The following is a 22,746-nucleotide window of genomic DNA, read 5'->3' on the forward strand; positions in this document are numbered from 1 at the left end:
GGAGAGAGTCTCTGACACAATTGTTTCAATAACCCTGTAAAAGCTGTCTTATCAATCTTTTTGATTTTTTTCTCTTGCAAACCGCTTTAAAATTTTTCTCCACTCATTCTTTAATGGTCCGAAGACAACCACAAGTAACGGTTGTAATGCGTGTGAGCAACTTGACGGAAGTCAAACAATTTGGATATGGTTATCCGTGGCCGCTTTTATGGTACAAGTCTTTTTTGGTACATGGCTTTTATGGCGCATGACTTTTTTGGATGTACAAATGCTCTCTTCGTTAAGTGATTTGTGGAGTGCCCAGTCTCGCCAAGGTTGTATATACTACTCTGTACAATGTTATTATTATGAATTACATCAGATAAAATAAAATTTATCTACAACTTCACGTGTTAAACTTTTAGCTCTTAAAAATGTAAGTATTTTAGGTTTACGTAATCGAAGTTTATCAACATGACGCTTCTTAAAAGAAATTATCCAATTTTTCCCAGAAATTCCATTTTTCAAAGGAGTTTCCATCCTCATCGTTGTGCAAAATTGAGCAATTAAATTACAAATGTCAAGACTATCTGATGGAAGACCATATCTTTGACAATACTGCACTGCAGCTACAATCATAGTTTCATCATTGTCACTAAGCACACTTTTTTAACTTTCACGTTTGTTTGCATTAAATTCTTATTGTTTTATTCTTTGTCTCAATGTTTCTTTAGGAACAGAACATTCTTTTGCAGCATGGTAAATAGTCTTTTTTCCTCACATATTAACATAGTTGCTCTTTCCAAACCATCCGCATTGTACTTGGGTTCGATTTTTTTATTGTATCATCTTGGCATTTTTTAAATTTCCAAAGTAATATTTATGAAAAATCTGTTAAACTTTTAGTGAAATAAATCAGCATAAATCATAACATATCACCAAAAAAAATATTTTACCACCGAATAGGTCTTGTAATAGATTTTATTTGACCTAGCCTAGGTCCTTGGTGATCATATTGTTTTATACAAATAAATACACATGTTTCGTAATATAATCTTCAAAGATATAAACTTCAAACATAAGTGTTTAATAGTTCTAAAGAACTATTAACACGAAAATAGTTAGGTCTGATGAAACTGATAGATTTATAATGTTACTAACAAAAACTTCAACAATATAATTACTTATCATAATATTTTACATACATAGACCCACTTTACCCCACTTGATTAAATTTCAAATTTTAAACAAACCATGTGCGTTAGTGTCTTACAGGTATACTACCCTTAAAATATCGTAATTTAACTTTCAAAATAACTATTTTTCATACGCTTATGCCTTATTTGAATATATTTCTCTGAAGTTTAAAAACGGAGAATAAAATGACTTTGTTTATGTATCCAGCATTTTAGCTAAAAAAGTGCCGTTTCTTACAACATAGCTAGGTTATATTTCTAAATTAATTAGCCTAATATGTTATAACAACGTGGTAAAAATTTCAACTTTATACCTAAAGCCATTATCAATATAACAAATAAATATGAATTAGACCTAGATTACCCCGTAAACCCAAATTTCCCCACCCTACCCTACTTTATCCTACCTATTTCTGAGATAAAATTAATGTAATAATTTAAAGAAAACTAATTTTTTTTGATAGACATCTTTTGGTAAAATCTAGTCGCTTAAAAAAATGTTTTTACATCGCATTTATAAACAACTATTATATGGTGACCAGACGTCCCGGTTTTCCGGGATTGCCTCAATCTTAGGTACTATGTCCCGGCGTCCTGGTTATTGTCATCGGGACAGTCAACTGTCCCTGTTTTGAAACTGTTATGCTTTTGAAAAATAAAATCAAAAAATAATTATTGAATTTTTATTCACCAACGTGTTAGCTGTACTGGCCGGCGTAACTGTACAAACCACAGGGCCGACGACGCCGGGACGCCGGGGCAGGACACGTCCTCCCCCTCCCCCGACTTTTTTTCTTTTTTTTTTTAGAAAAATCAGGATATAGAGGACTTTTTAGAAATTGACTATTGTGCCCCTTCCGCAATTAAATTTTAGTTTCGAATTTTATTGCCTTCGCATGTTCTACTTTAACTTTGCAAAATCGGTGAAATAAAATTTTCTTGATAAAACGACTTTAAATACGTATTTATTATTTTATGTGCTTTCTTTAAACTTTAAATACTTTAAAAGCGCATTTATTTATTTTAAAATGTCGATCATTAACGAGAGACAATATATTTCTTGATTTTAAATTAAAATACGTCCTAAAAAACTAAAAGATGAAATATCACAAATTATTTTGTCAAATTTAATCGTGAAATTGGCGATTTTAACACAATTGCATACGTTTATCTTTATACGTGGAAGAAAACAATTTCAAGTACTACGGTATTTTCATGGATGCTACTTTTAGAAATACTTGCGTGGGAAAAAGTTAAAATTACTTGAAAGTTTTTCCAGGATAGAAGAGTTGAATTAAATGACTCATTTATCTTTAATCAAATAAGTATTAAAAAAAAGTAGCGATAGAAAAATCGGCAGAATGGTGAAAATGCTTTCAAATGAAAAATGGTATGTCATTTTTAACTTTGAGAAAATATTGAAGAGTATTTTGTAACTTTAAACGGGTTTTCTCTTAACGAGTGCACAGTGGACGGATGAAAAAAATCGATTGGACCTACTGTAGAATCCTTAGTTTTAGAGTTAACGGATTATAATTTTAGTCACCTGGAATTTTATGAATATGCTATTTCGGAAAAAAATGTTGCTAAAGCAAGTCGGATTAAGCAAAAAATATGCTTGATGAATTTGATCCATAACAATCCGCTAACATTACAAACAATATACAAAATTCATATTAATTTCCCGAGTCTAGACTGGTTATATTATAATAATGAGGAACTTATATATAATATATTATATTAATTAAATCTTTTCATACTTTTTTGGGGTATATACAAAGTATAACTGACTAATATTTCATGGTTATAAATGTTTTAAACAGATCAGCTTATATAACTCTTCTACTGGAAGATGTTGATGTTGTTATCCTTATTTTTAGTGGTGCATTTGGTACAATCTGTTGAACCTGAACATTTTGAAATATAAATTCTTACCATCGACATTTACTTTTGTTTCAAGCTCAGAACTTACAACAGCATATTTTTAGTATCAGAAATATTACTTATTGGAATAGCAAATAACCATTTTCTCCTGGATCGTTTAGTTATCTGTAAACATTATTATCGGGATCCAGTGGTTAGTTAGGTTGCATTTGGCACATATTCTCATAGAAGACGGAAAACTTAAATGTTTTAAAATCTCAAACGGTAGGCAATGATTTCATCACGTAAACAATCTTTGTTTATAATATATCTGTTATAATTTTAACATTTTTAAAGCCTTTTATAATTAAATTATTATAAAATTTTAATACTGCTCATAATTTATAACTGACCAATAAAATGATTTAATAAAAAAGACAAATTTCAAAAATTCAAAAAAATGCTTTTAACTTTTGATTTGCAATGCAATGTTTTTTGTTCGAAACTTTTTCACCAATAAAAAGTATATTTTTTTAATCTACAAAACTTTTTAATTTAACTTTATTTTCAAACTTTTGGTCAAAAGATTTTCTGTTTTCAGATTTAAGGTAAAAAAAATTAAATTTATAACTTTTTAAAACTTTTGTTGTGAAAAGCAAGAAATACGATAATGTTTCATATCTGAGTTAAACCAACCTATTGTTTCTACTTTATTACTAGACACTTCATCACATGAGAATTATAGGGTTCTATCTGCCTTTTTAAAATATTTTTAATCAAAACTTAACTTTTGATATTTAATCATTAAAATATTTAAATGTTTTTACAATAATACGTTAAAAGTCGTTTATGTTTTTTATGTTTCATTTTTAAACATATATTGTTTATATCATTTTTTAAGTAATTTGTTTTTATTGTTAGTTATTAATTAAAGCTTTGGTTGATAAGTTTTTTTTAATTATAAAAACGGGCAGGTAGAACCCTTTTATTCTCATGCGACGACCTGTGTACAACTTTAATTATTGCTTATTGATTCACAGTAGCATTCTTTATTTAGCGCATTCTTTATTTATCGCGGTCTTGTCGACGACACCCCCCAACATGAATTTTTGAACACTTCACTTTGCTGTAATTTTATTGATTATATCTAAATTTTACAAATTCTTTAACACATTATTTTATTGCAATATTTATTCTCATTGTCATGTTCTGGTGATGAAAGCAATGATTTGGTTGAATTGAATCCAATTCAACCAAATCATCGCTTTTATCATTAGAATTCTCGACAAAGTCGAAAATATTTGCTATAGCATCTTCTGCGGAAATACACAATCGTTTGCTCATATTTTATCCATATACTTTTTATTGTATTCAGTTTTTTCTATTATTTGTGAACATGACAATCGGAATAAACATTGCAATAAAACAAAGTGTTGAAGAAGTTGTAAAATTTAGTTATAACAAAAATTTGTTGCAAAGTGGAGTTTTTAAAAATTCATGTTGGACTGTGTCATTGAAAAGACCGCGATAAGAAAACTGTGAGACCCCTTCAGTCACGCGGTAATGTTGGAAATGGTGTAGCATCGTATATTATGAAAAGTCAAAAAGTTTAAGCGAAAGCGGTTAACTGCGAGAAAAATTATAGTGGTTTAAATTTAAAAGGTTAAAATTATTGATAGTGATAACCCTAATTGATATCCAGTATGAAAAAGGTTAACATCATCAATACATTATCAAACATATGATAAACAATGAAAGTTTTTTTTTTGCTCCTTAAATTATTTTGGCAATCCTTTAACCGTTTGCGCTCGGGGCAAAAGCCTCTTGGACCCCGTCTCGCTACACTACATAAATTAAAAGTAAACAAATGTTGTCAAAAGTTATACTGATCTCTATAGATTTATTTTTTGGGTTGTTTTTCTTTTAAATGATAAGTAATTTCGTAAATAGAAAGAAAAATCAAAATATTTCAAAACTATTATATTTCAAAGAGAAACGAAATGTGAAATTTTATTTCAAAGAGAAACTTAGTGTGTTTCATTTTTTAAAGTAGATTATTTTTTATTTTTTTCGATATATAAATTATGAGAGGAAACCGGGTAGTTCAGTTCACATGTATATATAAAAAAAAAACAAAAAAATAAAAACAACTGTGACTTGAAATAGGAGAGGCTTGGCATTAGATAAGACAAAAAAAATATTTCTGATAACTTTTTTTTTAAAGAAACATTTTTAGCGTAGTATATATATATATATATATATATATATATATATATATATATATATATATATATATATATATATATATATATATATATGTATATATATATATATATATATATATACATATATACAGTACTGTGAATAAGTTTTAGACCACTTACATTTTTTCAAAAAATCCCGGAGAATTCTTCTCTAATATTTAAGTTTGTAGTTCTAAATTATAAACTTATTAAAACACATGTATTTCACACTAAATATGGAACAACTAATGACAAACTTCATAAAAAACTCTTAATATTTACTATGTCCTCCTTTTGCCTCAATCCCATCCAATATTCGCCAGGGAATAGATTCATGCAAGTTAGTTATAAAACCCTGGGGTATGTTCATCAAGGCCAGGTCATCAATTCCAGTACTCCTTCCTCTGCCATTTCATTTAAATAATTTTTTGCCACTGGGGAACAACGTTTTGGGTCATTGTTATGCTGCAGTATAAAATTATGACCTATTAGTCTCGTTCCGGATGATACAGCATGGTGCCTTTGGATATCCACATAATATGTGGATATCCTGTTTTGGATGTAGTTGTTATGACACATCGTTTTAATAAATAAACAAACAAATCCCTCATGTTTCCTCATCAATTTTGTTTATTTATTCAAAATAATAAATTCTTTCAACTTTTCTTATATATTATTAAACTTAAGCACGCTTTAAAAAAATTACATAGGAAAAAAATTGTAAAACGTCTAATTATACAAGTGGTCTAAAACTTATTCACAGTACTGTATATATATATATATATATATATATATATATATATATATATATATATATATATATATATATATATATATATATATATATACAGCAGTGGCCAAAAATTAAAGACCCCTCATTTTTTTTTCAAAATTTATTTTTAACCTTAGTATAATTTTATTTTGGAAAAAGGTATCAAAAAAAGAAAAACATTTTTAGAAAGAATTTTTATTGTATTTTATATTTATTATAAAAGAATTTATAATTTTTTTACAAAATAATGTTAAAAAATTAAAAAACTGACTAGTAAAAAATATAAATGGGAAAAAAAATTGGACAAAATTTTAAGACCAGTTTCAAAAATATTTCAAAAAGCAATAAAAAAATAATTTAGAAACGTGTTGTTACTCCATTTGTTTTCAAGCACTCTTGTACTCGTTCTGGCATTGAATTCATTGATTACTTCATCAGGCACATTTTTCAAATGATGAGAGATAGAAGATTTCAAATCTTCCAAATTGTAAAGTTGTTCTTTACCAAGCTTGTGATCAAGCCACGACCATAAAATCTCTATTGGATTCAAGTCTGGACTATTGGCAGGCCATGGAAGCACTTGAACTTTATTAGAATTGAACCAATCGCTAACAACATGCGCTTTATGGCACGGCGCATTATCTTGCTGGAAAATAAATTCATCTTGCAACTGCCATAAATAAATGCTAGGAATAAGCGAGTTTTCCAAAATTTCAATGTACCTTTCTTTGTTGAGTCTACCATCGAATAAATGAAAAACGCCAACTCCACAGGCACTCATACAGGCCCAAATGCCTATTGAACCACTGCTTTGTTTTGTTCGTTTCAAAATGCATGATTCATCGATCCGTTTGCTTGGATGTCTACGCAACATTGCGCGACCTTTTCTGTTGTCTACCTCAACGTTCATTTCATCACTAAAGACCACACGGCTTTACTGATCTGTTGACCAATTTTTATGTAGTTTGCACCACTCTTTCCTGGCAAATTTTTGTTTTTTATTTAAGCGTGGTTTTTTTGCAGCAGCACGCCATAAATAATTTAAATTGTGGAGGACCCTTCGCACAGTTCTAGGGCTTGCTTTCAGACCATTTGACAGTGTCCATTTCGTAGACAAGTCTGTAGATGATGCTTGTCTGTTTTCTTTCATTAATCTCACTAACGAGCGAACATCACGGTCATTTGAAAATGACCGGGTCTCTTTGTATCGTTAAATTATGTTAATAATGCAAGAGTGAGACCTTCCGAGCTTTTCTGCTATTTGTCTGATGCTATAGCCTTCTTCTTTTAATACAAGAGCCGCGTATCTGTCTTTTTCTTCGATCTTTGCACGCATTTTTGCAATATTTTTATATCCTTATTGCAATTCAAAAAATAAATGTTTATTTGATATCGAAACTCAGGTTTCGACATTTTATTTTATAGCCAACGTAATAAGTAATTAAGACAGTTTCTTAAAAAAAAGTTATTAGAAGCATTTTTTTAGTCTTATCTATTGTCTAATACAATAAGAAATATTTACAAATTAAGATTTTTAAAAACAAAAGAAAAAAAAAATAATTAAAGAACGCGAAAGCTCAAAGAAGACCTATAGGTCTTGTCACCGAGAATTTGTAACCCCCTCAATTTGAGGGGGTTACAAATTTTATATGGTCATAATTTTTGAACGCTGAGAGATAATACTAGGAAACTTTAAATTTATCGATGAAACTAAATTGTCTAGTATAAAATAATACAGAAAAAATTAACTAGTTTCCTCTCACATTTGAAGTAAGGGGAGGGGATGAAGTCAAAGGGCTTTTTCGTTCCGAGCTTCCAACCATTGCAACTTTTTGCAAAGCAAAACACTGACACTGATGTTTTTTAGTTGACATAATAGTTTGTTTTGAATTATATTAGCTGAAATAATTGATAGTTTTCTAAATTTAATAAATCTTGTAAAAGAAAACGCAATGAAAATCATCTTGCATGTTCAAAATTTGTTCAGGTAATGAATCGTTATAACAAAACAAAGACACTGAAAAAATATTTTCAAAGCGTTTGTAATTTTGCCTCTAGTTTCCCAATATATTGTTGCTTTTTTGATTTTTATTACAATTTATTATACATTGCATACACTGTAATTTGTTATACGTCGAGCATTTTTTATATATTATTTATATATATACACTTTGACTTTATTCTTTAGTAAAGTGTTTGTTTTAGAAAATAAATTCAGTTTATAAAATGGAACACGAGAAAAAGATGGATGTGTCATTTTCTAAAACTGAATCAATAAGCATAATTGAGTTTTCTAAACCAAACGATGACGATTCGGAAAAAATCTCAAAGCAAGAAATATCTTTGGTATCTTTAAGTAAGTATTTATGATCACAAAAAAGTATGGGAACAAAGAAAATTTAAGTTTGGCTTAGATAAATATTGATCATAATTCTAATTTTATTCTACTAATTTATAATTCAATACGCCAAGCTAAGAAAAATGGCTCTGTGTATTGAATTACATTTTTACTCTTTATTTTTTCACATTAAGAAAATCAGTACCTCAGTGTCAATAACGCTGATTGCGAGTCATAAACGACCAAACAAACAAAATTGTTTTTATAACTGGTCTCTACAAACTATCTTATGGTAATTTTGACGCATTTGAAAAACAATGGCGATTTTGCGGGTGTGTGACACACACCCCTTCCCCCCAAAGAAGGCTACTTTCAACTTATAGTCGGTTTTTTAACATAGTTGTCTAGTCGGCATTTGACACATTTCAGTCAGCAATTTTTTAGTTTTGCAAGCTTTTTTTTTCAAAGAAAGCAGTCGGCTGTTTATAAGGATCCCCCCCCCTCCCCTTCAGACTTAATATATATATATATATTTTTTTTACTCTTTAAGTTTGCCGTCAATACATATTTATAAATTCGTATTTAAAATTTAACAATGGCTGGGGCAAGAAGAAGACACAATTGTCTTGTCACCAAGCCCCTAAAATTCCGTAAATAATATTTTTGTTTTTTGTTTTTTTTTATTTAGTTGCCCCAAGAAGACCTAACGGTCTTGTCACAGAGCACCGCGGAGGTGCATTTTAACCAGGAAGTTCACGCCTCCTTCCTTACCGTGACGCAAAAATACATCCAAAGCTTGTTTCGAACCTAGATCTCCTGCTTTTAAAGCAAGCGCGCTCTAACCACTGCGCCACGGCCGCGCATATTCTCATTTTATACACACATACAGTTATGCAAATATATGTCACTAAATATTATAAAAATTAAAAAAAATAAATAACACACAAAAAAAAAAAAAAAATAAGCAATTCCGATATTAATATCGATATAAAAGATCACAAAAAAGTAGAAAGTAAAATAAAAAATGTTTCAAATAAATTTGAAAAACAAATAAAAATAGAATATTGTATTAAGAAATATATTATTAAGAATTTAAAAGAATTTAAAAAAACATATGTACATTTTTGTATTGCAATAAAAATGAAAAGTAGAATAAGTAACAATTCATAAACTCCATATAACATGAAAATATACAACATAATCTATTTTGATGACCCATTTATAAATATAGCTCTAGAAAAAGTCTTCTATGTTTACATTAAATAAAATTAACTCTTTTAATTTTAATTTGAAATTGTTTAGAATTTCAAGCGTTTTAATCTCGTTATTAATTAGTATATTCCATACTTGAGGCCCCCTAGTGGTAATAGAAAACTTGGTGGCTTCATAATAATTTTTATCATGAATATAATTGATTGAATATTTAGTAGGGTATTTGTGCTGTTTTTTTTTAAATAAGGTTTTGAATATATTTGGGATCGTTTCATTATTGACTTTGCACATAAAAATTAAAATGTGATAGATATTCATTTGATAATCATTCAGTATTTTGAGATTTTTAAACAATAGTTGTGAAGACGATGTGCATTGGATATTATTCTAATTGCATATTTTTGTTTGTTGAGAAGTTTTTTAATTTTTGTTTTATTGGTGCTGCACCAAACAATATTTGCATAATTGAGAAAACAATGAATAAAAGAGAAATAGATGTATTTTAAGCATATTTGGTTCAGGTAAGGTTTTACCTTATAAAGTATACCAATATTTTTAGAAATTTTATTTTCGATTAAGTTTATATGATTATATTGACAAAGCATTAAAAGTGCACATCTACTCAAATGATAGCTGTAACATTTAAAAAAAAAGGTTATAGTTTTCTACACTAAACGGTTTGTAAATAGTATGTTTTTTCAATACAAAAGTAGCTTAATAAAATCCGATATTAGCGACCGATTTCCAACTTTTCTTGTTATTTATTATTTAATTCCTACATATGTATAATAAACAAAAGATCCTCCAAAGGTTAAAAACTATTAATTCGAAAAACTTTAATAAACCGCAGTTGACAAATTATCTTTAAAAATGATCAAGTAAATAACAAAGACTTTATAATAGTTTTTGAAAAATAAAACTTGCATCAATTAAATAAAATACAAAAAATATATAATTTTTTTTGAAAGATTAAAACAATAAATAGAAAAAAAGATATTATTCGAACATCCAATAGGAAATACTAGAAAGATATGGGAAGTATTTAAAGAAGTTTCAAAATGAAAATAAATATGAAAGAAGAAATGTTTGATAAGAAACAGATGAAAACCATATAAGTTCTTTACAAACATAGGGACAAATTTAGCAGTAGATATAACTCTTGAAAAAAAAACATACTAATCCTATTTAAAAAAAAAATCCCTGTGTAATGGATAAGTTAGAACATTTTATAAATGAGCTTCAAGCACCTTCTAATTTTAAAGAAAAAAGAGCGCAGTGTTTGACGATATCAACGCTCCAGTTGTTCCAGTGTTTGACGATATCAACGCTCTAAAAGTTGTTTTGATGTTACTGAAATACATCTTTTTTTAACTTTCAATCTGGCACCAACAAATGGTGTTTTTACTTTTCAATCAAAAATAACGAGTCTATAAATATAGTCTCTATCTATAAAATTGGCGATGATTTTATACCATCTAACTACAGACATATATCAATTCTTTACTGTTTATCAAAACTGTTCAAACGTATTATGTTTAACTGACTATATGACTATCTTGAAAAACATAATATCTTGTTTATCAAACAGTTTGATTTTCGAAAAAGGTATCAACTCATGCAATAACTGATTTAGTCACTTAAATTAGAGACTGGTTTGCTAACAAAATTTATACTCTCTGTTTGTTCATCAACTTTATTATAAGCTTTTGATAAGGTTGACTATGAAATCCTTTTGCACAAGATAAAAACATATAGAGTAATAAATAGCAACCTAAATTGGCGACAAAGTTATCTTAAAAACAGAAGACAAGGAGCATCTTGATTCAACATGTAAAAGTTTAAAAACAATAAGCTGTGGAGTTTCCTTTAGACTCTAATATTGGACCCTTATTGTTTGAAGTTTATGTTAATAATATCTAACTATCCTCAAATAAGCTAATTCCCGTTACAAAATAAAAGCTACAATAATTTGTGTGCGGGAAAACCTTAATGACTGGTTCAAATCAAACCAATTCTCTTTTAATATTCTTAAAACTCAATACAATTTATTTCATTACCAAAAATTTTTAGCTCTGCGAGTTAACAGTTTTAATTAATTGAATCTAATTTAATGTCTATGAGCTAAACCTGTTCTAAACGTATTGTTATGTTTAAATAACAAAATGACTTATGACATGCTTCCAAAAATCTTTAATATAAATTTTAAAAAATTATTCATAAAAGCTTAATGGGGTGCTCTATCCAAAACTTTAACACACCTAAGTTAACTCTTAAAAAAAATTACTAAATTTCATAAAAAGGGCCTTGTCTATTGTACATAGTTCTTTATGAAAATATGAAAAGTATAACCTTAATAAACTCTTTTAAAAATATATTTAAACAGTACTTGCTTTACTTAACAGACATACTTTTGTAATTTAACTCAAAAAAAAAAGTAAAAATAACAGTCTTGCTATATTTCTTACTTAAACTATTAATTCTATTGTTGAAATTTTATCTTATTTTATTGTAGTGATTTAATTACTTGCTTTATATGAGTACTTGTTAATTTATATAAGGAGAAATTTAAAAAAAAATCTTGACGTTTTCTATAGGAGCTTTTGTCTTCTGCTTGTTACTTTTGTTGTGAATTATTTAGAAACCTATAATAAATTAATCTTAGAGAACAAAAAGCTATAATAAATGCAGCAATTTTACTTATCCAAACAGCCATACTCTAAACAGCAACGTTTAAGGAGAAATGGTATTCTTTTTTTTCGGCAAGGTTAGTGTACTCTAAGCTTATCTAAAGACTATATTTTTTTAGACTTCTTTTATGTCGGTTTATTGAACAAATAATAGTAACTGATATCTTGTTATATACTTGCAGTAGTAGTCAATATGTTTTGAGACGAGATTTTGTACTAAACAGAGAAAAACCGAGAAAGTAAAAAAATATAGAAATAATCTGAAATTTTATTATTAGCCAGGGGCTATTCTAGACTGTTTTCGCCAGCGTTGACCGTTTTTGGGCGGCGCCCGAATTCAGATATTGAGGACCAAAGGCGTTGGGACGGGGGGTACCACCCCCTAAATTATTTTTCTAGAATAGATCCTGTTAGCTATGAATCGTAAATTTTTTTTCAATTATAAAATTAATGTTTTTTTTTAACTAAACTTTGTTTTCAACTAAACTTTTAACTTGTTGGTGATTCTTTGGGCTTCGGTACAAAGTTTGAAGTCGTTCGGCATTTGAGGGAAGAGAGAAGACGTAACTTCGGATCATTGGAAGCTTACTCGACTGTTTGCTGAGCTTCAAATACTGTCATCATTGCTGCCATCATTACTGGACGGAATAATTTTTTTATTTGCTAAGAGCAAAAATGGGGACACTCTCAGCTCTTCAAGAACTTCCGGATTGTTGAGAAATTTTAACAGACTGACTGTTAGGATTGGACGCCTTTTAAGAATATCTTATACAACTTTTTCAAACAAACAACCACAAATAAAACTTTCCTCTATTTGCATTTCCTCCAATAAAAATTCCAATGCTCCTTCTGCAATGTTTAAGTTAGAGTCATTGTTGCCCATGGTAACTACAGTAATTTTACATAGTTGAATTGCTTTTGTTAAAAGAGCGTAAGTCAAGTACTTTGTCAAAATAAATTTGATTTGGTTTTTTATTGTTTGAAGATAGACTCAATGATTTGTGTTAACACGAAGTTTCTAAGTGTATCCATAACGACACAATAAACTAGCAAACGTCTATAGTTTTTGTTAAAGAAACGTAAATCAGTTTTTTTTTTAATTTTTTAAAAGTTTGTGTTAGGCGACTTACACCCTTTAAACAAAAACCGGCTTATGTAAAGTAGTGCAAAAAATTCAGGAACGCTCGTCTTTAAAAGTTAGCTCAATCATGTTTAAATGCTTGAAGAGTCTTTTTGATAGCTGGCATCATGTCATTGAAAGTCTTCAACATTTTCAATGCGCTGTTTCATCGAGTTCTGACATTGAGAACCAGAAATTTGAATTTGATTACAAGACATTAAGCATTTTCTTTAATTTCTCTAACTAATTTAAGGTTATGCTTGAATTTTTTTTACTATAATTTGCGCATCTTAGAGAGTTTTAGTGCTAGACAAAGCAGAGTCGTACTCAAGTGGTTCCTTTATTTGAATAATGTTAAAATGGAAAATGTTGCAATTTTTTCTATTTTAATATTTGAATCTGTTTAAGTTAAAAAATCACATAAGTTGCATTTGCTATTCCAAATGTCGTAAATTAAATTATACTTCCTTTTTGGTTTATTACAATACGTTTATTGTTATTTGTGATTTATTAATTTTATACTTTTATGAGAAAAATCATATCATAAACACAATCAAAAATGAGCAAAAAAGTTGCAAATGCTTTTAAAAATATTAAAATCGAGATTACTGAAAAGTATTGATAAACCTTCAAAATTGGCGCTTTTTATTTTTTTATTTTTTATGTATTTCTTGTATTATTCTTGTGAGACAATTTATGCTGAAGACTCTTCTTTAATCAAAAGTATTTGAAAGTATTTAATTTGTGCATTTTTAAATAAATTTGACATACTCAAAGTACCAGCAAAATTATTAACTGTAGATGTTGATTAAGTAATATGGAGATTTTTTGCAGTTTTTTATTTTTAATTTTTTTTTAAGCTAATAATATCATTATTTATACAAACTTTATTTGCTCAAAAACTTTTTCGTTTCCTTAGAAATCTATGTTTGTTGCTTTACTCCACATGTCAAAAGTAAACAGTTTAAAAAACTTTTTCTAAAGTAATTTTAACTTTAAAATAGTTTTTTTTAACGCGTATAAATTTTGCAACAATTAAGCCAAAAGTTTCCGCAAAAAACAATTTTTCATGAATTTTGCAAGAAGTAAGCCCCACCAAGTTTTCAGAATGTAGTTTTGCTACTCAAAAGTATAATCTAAAGTTATGCACTTATTCTATTCAGTACCGGGAACCTATTATGTAGAGCATATTGGTAATGTTAAAGAAAAAACATTTCCGCAATTTAAATCTAAATCGAGACGTTATTTAGTACTTACAGATTTCAAAAGAGTAGACTTTGTCTGTCTGTTTAGAAGTTATTAAACTGAATTAGCACCATAAATTTAAAAATCTGGATCATTTAACAAAATCATTTAATATTAAGAATTTCAATGTCTTTATCAAAAATACCATTGAAAATTTTTACTTTTTAATTTACCTAGAAAATTATTAATGCTTTATAGTCATTTACGCAAACATACAGACTTTGTAAATTATCTTATATTTACTTTAATATATTTTATGATATTGCAACAAAAATTTAATTTATTTTAATTTCGAATTACGTTCTGTATATAACCCAAAATGGAAAATTTTGTCACTTATTACTATATTACAACAATTTTTTTTCTTTTTTTTTTTAACTATTTTATTACTTTTTTCGTTTTTTAACATTTTTTAAAATACGATAGTGGTGTAGTGGTAGAGCGCTCGCTTCATAAGCGAGAGGTTCCGAGTTCGATCCCCACCACGTTTCTGGTAGTACCGCGCTCAACTTGTTTCTCCGCGCAGCAGCCTTGTTTATCAAGGTTCGTGTTTCGGAGTTATAGGGTTAAGAGAGGGTTATAACCATAATTAAGTAGCCTCCTCGTCTGTAGTGGCCTTCTGGGCCTTGGGGAGGTGAATTTGAAAAAAAAATCTTAAAATTGTCTTTCTTTTAAATGCTGTTGCTTATATGATACGGATATTTAGAAGCGTTACTATTGGAGCTCGGTGATAAGGCTGATTTATGCCTTCTTCTTGCTCCAGCCATTTGTATATTTTTTATATTTTTGTACATTGTAAACATTTTTAAACGACGAAATAAACTAAACAAATAATATGTAACAACCACGTGTACAATCCAAAACACATCCAGCTTATGTGCAATTGACATTTAGAAAATTGAAAAATTACACGTTAAAGTAATTTTATCACTAAACAATACAATGCCATAGGCATAAAAATTAGGCATTTTAAATTTGCATAAATAAATAAAATATAAATAATAAACCTTAAGAACTAAAAAACCTGGAAAAATATACAATATAACTAGTAACAAATAGTATATTATAACGTTTAAAAAAATTTTAAACGTTATAATATACTTTTATGTTTAGACAGATAGCTAACAAGAAGCATAGTTTCTGAGCAATTATTGTATTTTATTTTTGTTATTTTTGTCTTTTTTTTTCAATAAATGAATTATATTGACAGATGATGCTCGCGCTTCTGTGTTTCTACCAACCGTTTCACTTAGCAACCGTAAAGTTACACGTTCTCTTTTTGAAGCTTGTCGATCTCAGATGATTAGTAAAGCTTTTCTTCCAGTGAATTCAAAATTTAGCTTTGTTGAAAAGTTGTCTAACGACAGAGGTAATTTTTAAAACAATCAATTTTAATAAATAATTATGATTTTAAACATTATATATATATATATATATATGTATATATATATATATATATATATATATATATATATATATATATATATATATATATATATATATATATATATATATATATATATATATATATATATGTATATATATATATACACCGGGCCGGATTAAACGATTGTGTGGCCCTGGGGCACTGAAAATTGTGGGGGCCCTCGAGAAAGATTTTCAAGCAAGCATAGCTAACGTTTAGTACCGTTTACCGGTACTACAATTGTATTGTAATGTAATGTGTTAAAATCTATAGTAACTCCGCATAAGGTTTGGCCATCATATAAATTGGGGGTAATGCTAAAGCAATGTTTGGACAAATAAAAACAATCAATAGACATGAAACATATAATGATATTAACATGTATTTTGTTCAACTTTGTAAAAATTTGTAAGATTATAAAGAAATGTAAGCCTTTCTAGCTTTTTGCAAAACAAATGTTTTCACAATATCTGAGAAATTAATCTCCCGTAGTAAATCGGATTCTATGCTCATTAGTGTCAAATAAGAAAGTCGATTTTGGCTCATGTTGGTCCTTAGTCTGTTTTTGATAAGTTTCAATTTGGAAAATGATCGTTCTCCCGAACAATTAGAGACCATTAGGACCAAGTACATCCTTAATAGGATTTCTACATTTCGAAAACTTGAGATGAAGTTATTCGCATTTAAAAAGAAAAGTTCTTTGGGCACATTTGCATTAACAAATAGTCATCCATATAAAGCTTGAGAAGGGCTGAAAATTGAACAAGCTCATTTCCGAGACTTTCTTCAAGGTCAGGCTTGTACTTGTTAACCAAATTGTTCGCAGACATCATTATTTCGTTTGGTTTCATTTCATCAAGGCAATTCAGAAAGCTAAAGTACTCACATACATTCTTGTAAGCATTTATTCTGTCTTTAAGCGAGACATTAAATTGGTCAATCACCGGGATAAAACTTGTTGTGCGAAACTGATCACTTGGGGATTGCTGAACTTCATCTCCAGTTTCATAACCTAATGAATTGAGGCGAACATTTCTATTCCCCTGACGACGTTGAGCTTGGGAATACTCGGTTGAGCCAGATAATTTCTTTGCACGTTCTTCATATTAAGCAAAATATTCTCGTTTTGATTCCACGAATGCTTTCAGTGAAGTAAGGGCATCTACTGCAGACTGCAATACCATTTCAGGACTCTGGAGTATCTTGTTTGTGGCATTGAATCGCTCCAATATCTCATTTCAAAATAATGAATATGGCGCAATTTCAATCTTGCACATTTGTTTGTGAAGACCAGTAGCAGCATTGCGAACAATATCCTTTTCCTCCTTGTTAATTGAAATTTTTTCCAAAGCCACCTTAAACTTGTCATATCCAACAACAAGTGCCTTAACTGCATCATGTCTGCATGACCAACGAGTATCACTCAATCCTTTAGGTGTCAACAGTTTTTTCTTGTTTGTCTTTTCTTGAGAGCTAGACAGTGCTTCTGTTAGGATTTGGTAACGTGAAGGTGATGTTGTGAAAAAAAGACATGAACAAAGTCAAAGAATTTCACTGCTACAGAACATGTATTTGCTGCTGCCTTACCAACTAAATTCAGCGAATGTGCACAACATGGGACATAAATGCATAGGTCATTTTGTTCCTTTATCAAAGCTTGCATACCGCAATATTTACCGCTCATGTTGGCAGCATTGTCATATGATTGACCTCGACAGTCATGTAAACTAATTCCATTAGATTCCAGATATTTCAATAATGCCTCTGTCATTTCACGACCAGTGTGACCTGTATTAGGGATAAAAGTTAGGAATCTCTCATTCGGTATTAGCTTTTCCATATCCATGTAACGAATTATAATAGTTAACTGATCAATATGAGCCTCATCTGGTGTAGAATCGACAGACACCGAGAAATACTTTGATTTTTTGATAGAACAGAAAATGTACTTTAAAATTTATAATTTCTTCACAAACAGTGGAAGACAGATAACTGGTATGGCCTCTTCCTTTATTCGCATGCATCTTAATGTGAGCAGCAAGAAAAGTGTCATATTCACTCAGCAGTTCTAAAATTCCTAGATAATTCCCATTGTGTGGTGATCCAACAATTACATTATCACCTCGAAAAGCTAACCCTCGTTCTGCAATGAACTTTATAGTACTTATTACACGTTGCAGTATTTGATTCCAGTTGCAGTATCAGATTCCTGCTTTGCTAGCTCATGGTAAATTCCTCCAGACTTTTTGCCACGCTGTGCCAAAGTTACAACTGCTTCTAAATGGTCTTTAGATGATTCATGTTCACTGACACGCACTGAGGCATGTTTCCAATAGCAAAAACCAAAACTTGAAAAATTAGTAGTGATACTTTTGGACCCAGTCAATTTGCAAATAAAGCAGTATACCTTTCCTGTGTGTGAGGAAAAGCACAACCAATTACGTTGACATGTTTCACTATTTGTTGTTTTTCGTAGGAACAAATTTGGGGTACATTTCCGAAAAAGGTTGAGCCATCAGGTTTTTCCTGTTTCTGTGATATTGAATATTTCCTTAGGGTATCTTGATCACAATTTTGCAACAACGAGGTAGGTCCCTTCTCTGCCCAAAATGTTATCATATCTGTTGAAGCTAATTCTGGCCACAAACCAATATCATTCCCAAATCCAAGCATAGAGTTGTGTTTATGTTCAATTGTTACAGCTTTTGCCATCATTGCTACTGTTGCTTCCTGTTGTTCATCTGCTTTTGCTATTGTTTGATTGTCACCAATGTCTTGCGATAGAAACTCCTCAACTGGTGGTAGTATAGCTGAAGTTCCAGGTAGTGACTTTGAATAATCTAAATCTCCATCTCGTTTACTAAAAAAGGCACTAATTTTTCTTGATTTTGCAAAAACTTCCTGTGCTTTTTTCTCTTTTTCTTGAGCTGGCTTACGCTTTGAAGATCCACTTTCATAATTGCAAAAATATTTAAGTCTGTCAGACATTATTTTTCTGAAAAAAAATTAAATTTTAGTGTTAAATGTTACTGCTATAACTTAATATGTAAATAATATATATATATATATATATATATATATATATATATATATATATATATATATATATATATATATATATATATATTAGGGATATGACAATTTCATAACCCTATATGGTAGTGTCACAGTTATTGGCACCTTAACCTTATTTTTGATACTATTTTCTGTACAAAAATCGTACTAGTGAATGAAACTTTTTCAAATTCGGCACAATATTAGATAAATACCTTGTAAATGACCTGACGCATTTAATTTTTTATTTGCGCAAAAAATCTAGTATATATTCACATTATAAGTAAGTTGATTCGTTGTCCCAAGTTATTGGCACTTTGACTCAATTATTGGCACGCGCGACTCAATTATTGGCATCAATTTGAACCCAGATCTAGAGAACCTAATGATCAAATTTTTTTTAGTTTTTAAATTTTGTTTTTTGTTTGTAAAATAACTACAAGTATATTATATATTATAATTATAGTATAATGAATACATATATATAATAAATGTTGTAATTTATCAACAAAAACCACGAAATTGAAGAGAATTTAAAGAAATAAAATTGTATATTTATTTAATTGCACTTTTGGCACACAAAAGGAAAGTTCTGTTTTTTAATAAGCTTTTTTATATTTGTCAGCTTTTTGTGCTCTTCAGATATACAGTTTAAGTGCACAGCACGATTACACGAATCACAGTTCAGCCACAACTTTGCTCTTATTTCCTCTTCATAATTTGCCTTGCACACATAACAAATCCAGTTTTCATCTTCTATGGATCCATTGACTTTATTTGTCAGCGTTTCTCTATGCTCTTGTGTAGATAAAGCATATACTAGACGTTTCTTTCGTTTATTTACAGGTTTATTTGATACAGGTACTTTAAGCACTTCTTCCAATACCAACATTGTTGCTTTACCTTGATCAAAGGAAACTTGAAAATTATCAGAAACTTCATCTATATCTGACTGAAAATCTATGAAATAATCAGAAAAAATATTTTGAAAATATGTAAAATAGTAAATGTATTGTTTCTTTATATAATTTATTCTTTTGTTGGCTCACCTATTAAGCTATTATTCAAGCTTGTGGCATTGATAGAAGCACATAAATTCGACTCTGAGTTTATAGAACTGTCTGTAATGACAGAAAACGCAATCTCCATATATCTTTTTATAACCTCATTATAAAAATTATAATAATGTTACCTTGTGCTCCAGTTTCATTGATTTTGTTCTCAGAGTTCACCATTGGCTGATTGTTGAGAGATCCTGGAGTAACAGCAAAATCTATTACTGGTGAAGTTGCTGGAAAAAATCACTAAATTGTTCCCTTGAAACTTTAAATTTTATTTATTTTCAATACTTTATTTGAATGAAACTAAAATAGCAAAGAAATTTAAAAATATAAGAATATCTACCTGAGCTATAAGAAGTATTTGCTGGTAGTCTTACTTCTGCAACCATGTCTCTCCATATTTCATATAACCTGCACCAGTGTTGTGAATAGTTTGTAGTGTCTTTGTTTCAAATTTTAAATTGCTTTCTAAATTTGTTTTTCTCTAGCCCTTCTAATGCCAGTTTTTTACCCTCATCATATGTGAAAACAGGCTGTGGAGCTAGTTGATAAGTTGAAAGTAGCTTGTTCAAATTAACTTTATCTGGGTTAAATGGGTATAAACCACAGCACTCAAATGCTTTTTTCATAACTGGAGCAGTTATTTGAATAATAGCTTTCATTGCCATCGCAGGAAATTTTTCACTTGTAATGGCAGCTCCGGTGTGGTTCATTCTGTAAATCTGCACTTCACGTGCCCAGTAACCTTGTAGTGAGTTCATAACGCCAACATCAGCAGGTCGCTGCACGTGTGTAGCATTTGGGTACAAGCAGTATAGTACAATACCTGTCTCTTCACAATACTTAGATGCACCATAGCTCAGGTGACTGGAATGACCATCAACAAAAAGTACAACTTTCTGATTATTGTCTTTTATATTAAGCAAGCCTTTACCAAGCAAATACCTTTTAAACTCTTTCAAATAATGCAGAAAAGTTTCCCCCTTCATCCATGCACTAAAGCTTCTCTGGACTATCATTCCAAGTGGAACACATTGCTGAAGACTTTTAGATAGTTTCTGCCTTTTTAAAATTACCATAGGAGGAGCCATTTCTCCCGCAGCCGAGAAATTGATGGCAACTGTGACATTTTCTTTTTCACTAGTAGTGCAAACCTGTTGCAGACATTCATGCTTTCTACCAATGAATTTACCTCTGTTTGAGTTTAGATAAAAAGCCGTTTCGTCTAAATTAAAAATACGTTCTGGTGACTTAATCAAATGACTTAACTCCTTATCTTCAATGAACTTTTTAGTGCTGCGATACCATGCCAAAAGGGACTCTTTGGTGACAATGGACCTACCAGAGTGATGCTCCGATGTTTTAGACTTCAAGTCAAGGTGCCTGTTTAGATATCTGTATGCCCAAGTTCTAGAAGGGATTCCATTTTTAAATATAGCAGGATGTGAGCTTTTATGTAATATTTCTGAAATTATTATTAATAAGTCATTTATTTTTAAAGGAAATCCTCTTCTTGCCATTTCAATAAGATATTTCTCACATGCTTCTTCTATGTACAGTAGCAATGTTGGTGCTGGTCCCGGCCTACACATAAGGCTACTTGAGCCAGATAGTTTTGTTTGTAAAGTACTGCGAGGAACATTATACATTTTGGCAGCTGATTTGATAGACATATCCGATTTTTTAACTGAGTCTATCGCTCTCTGCATTCTACTATTGTCATACTGCTTTCTTTTAACTTGTCTCTTAGACTCGCTTGATTTTAGTCTTTTAGACTAAAAAAGAAATTATAGAACTCAAAGTAACTCACAGAATTACTGTTAGTAATGACTTAAATGTAATTAATACCAATATTAAAAATATATGGTGCAACAAAAACCTAAAAAATATCGCATTTTAAGAGTTATGAACATATCCATTTGAAAATATTGTTGTGCCAATGTTTGAGTTGTTGTCACAGTTATTGGCACCCAAATTCAAAAAAAGAATAACACGAGAAGTTTTTATTGTAAAACAAAAATTATTTTCTTGACTTTAAGATAATATTCCGTATTACCTTTGGTGCCATTTTGAACTTCTGATTTTAATTAATAAACTATGGAATCAATAAAATGTTCTCGTCTTCTTCGGAAATGAAAACCGTTTCAAGGTTAACGTTTTCGGCAAATTATTGTGTTTTTTTTTTTACTTAAATAAAAATTTTTATAAAAAAATTGACAACCAGCAAAAATTTTTTGCTCAAACAGTAGACGATAAGTTACTCTGTTTATACGGTGATAATTTTTTACTTTTCAACTAGAAATAGCTATATAATTTTTTGAAAAAAATTAAAAGTGCCAATAATTGAGTCATGCCAATAACTGTGACTCTACCATATGCCCTTTCTGACTCTATCCCTAAACCCTATATGACTTTCAAAGCCGAAGTCTTTTTTTGAGACTCTGTATCACTGTTTAAAATGTTGATGATCAGCTAATGCTAAAGCTGTTCCTAATGTGTATTTGAAAATAAATGCTATCCAATAGAAGTTTGACCCAAATGTTGAACTTT

At 29.7% G+C, this 22,746-nt stretch overlaps 2 protein-coding genes across 2 annotated transcripts in view; one reads left to right on the forward strand and one right to left on the reverse strand.

Moving 5' to 3' along the window:
* Positions 1-3,565: 3,565 nt before the first annotated feature.
* The window catches only part of LOC100214701 (vesicular inhibitory amino acid transporter), a 34,150-nt gene continuing 14,969 nt past the window's right edge, over positions 3,566-22,746 (forward strand). The window contains exons 1-3 of the mRNA XM_065815466.1: positions 3,566-3,646; positions 8,259-8,409; positions 15,866-16,024. Coding sequence (XP_065671538.1) covers positions 8,280-8,409; positions 15,866-16,024 — 289 coding nt within the window. The 5' untranslated portion in view covers positions 3,566-3,646; positions 8,259-8,279. The remainder of the gene's footprint in view (positions 3,647-8,258; positions 8,410-15,865; positions 16,025-22,746) is intronic.
* LOC136090246 (uncharacterized) lies at positions 20,249-21,420 on the reverse strand. Its single transcript, XM_065816486.1, has 2 exons — positions 20,540-21,420; positions 20,249-20,426 (listed from the first exon to the last, which is right to left on the reverse strand). Exon 1 carries the CDS (start codon positions 21,285-21,287, stop codon positions 20,646-20,648), a length of 642 nt encoding a protein of 213 aa, XP_065672558.1. The 5' UTR covers positions 21,288-21,420; the 3' UTR covers positions 20,249-20,426; positions 20,540-20,645.

The sequence above is a fragment of the Hydra vulgaris genome, chromosome 13, assembly GCF_038396675.1.
Source record: "Hydra vulgaris chromosome 13, alternate assembly HydraT2T_AEP".
Taxonomy (NCBI): Eukaryota; Metazoa; Cnidaria; class Hydrozoa; order Anthoathecata; family Hydridae; genus Hydra; species Hydra vulgaris.

Bases quoted from the DNA above. Each gene is read 5' to 3' on its own strand.
- LOC136090246 (XM_065816486.1), bottom strand. From the start codon at position 21,287: ATGGCTCCTCCTATGGTAATTTTAAAAAGGCAGAAACTATCTAAAAGT.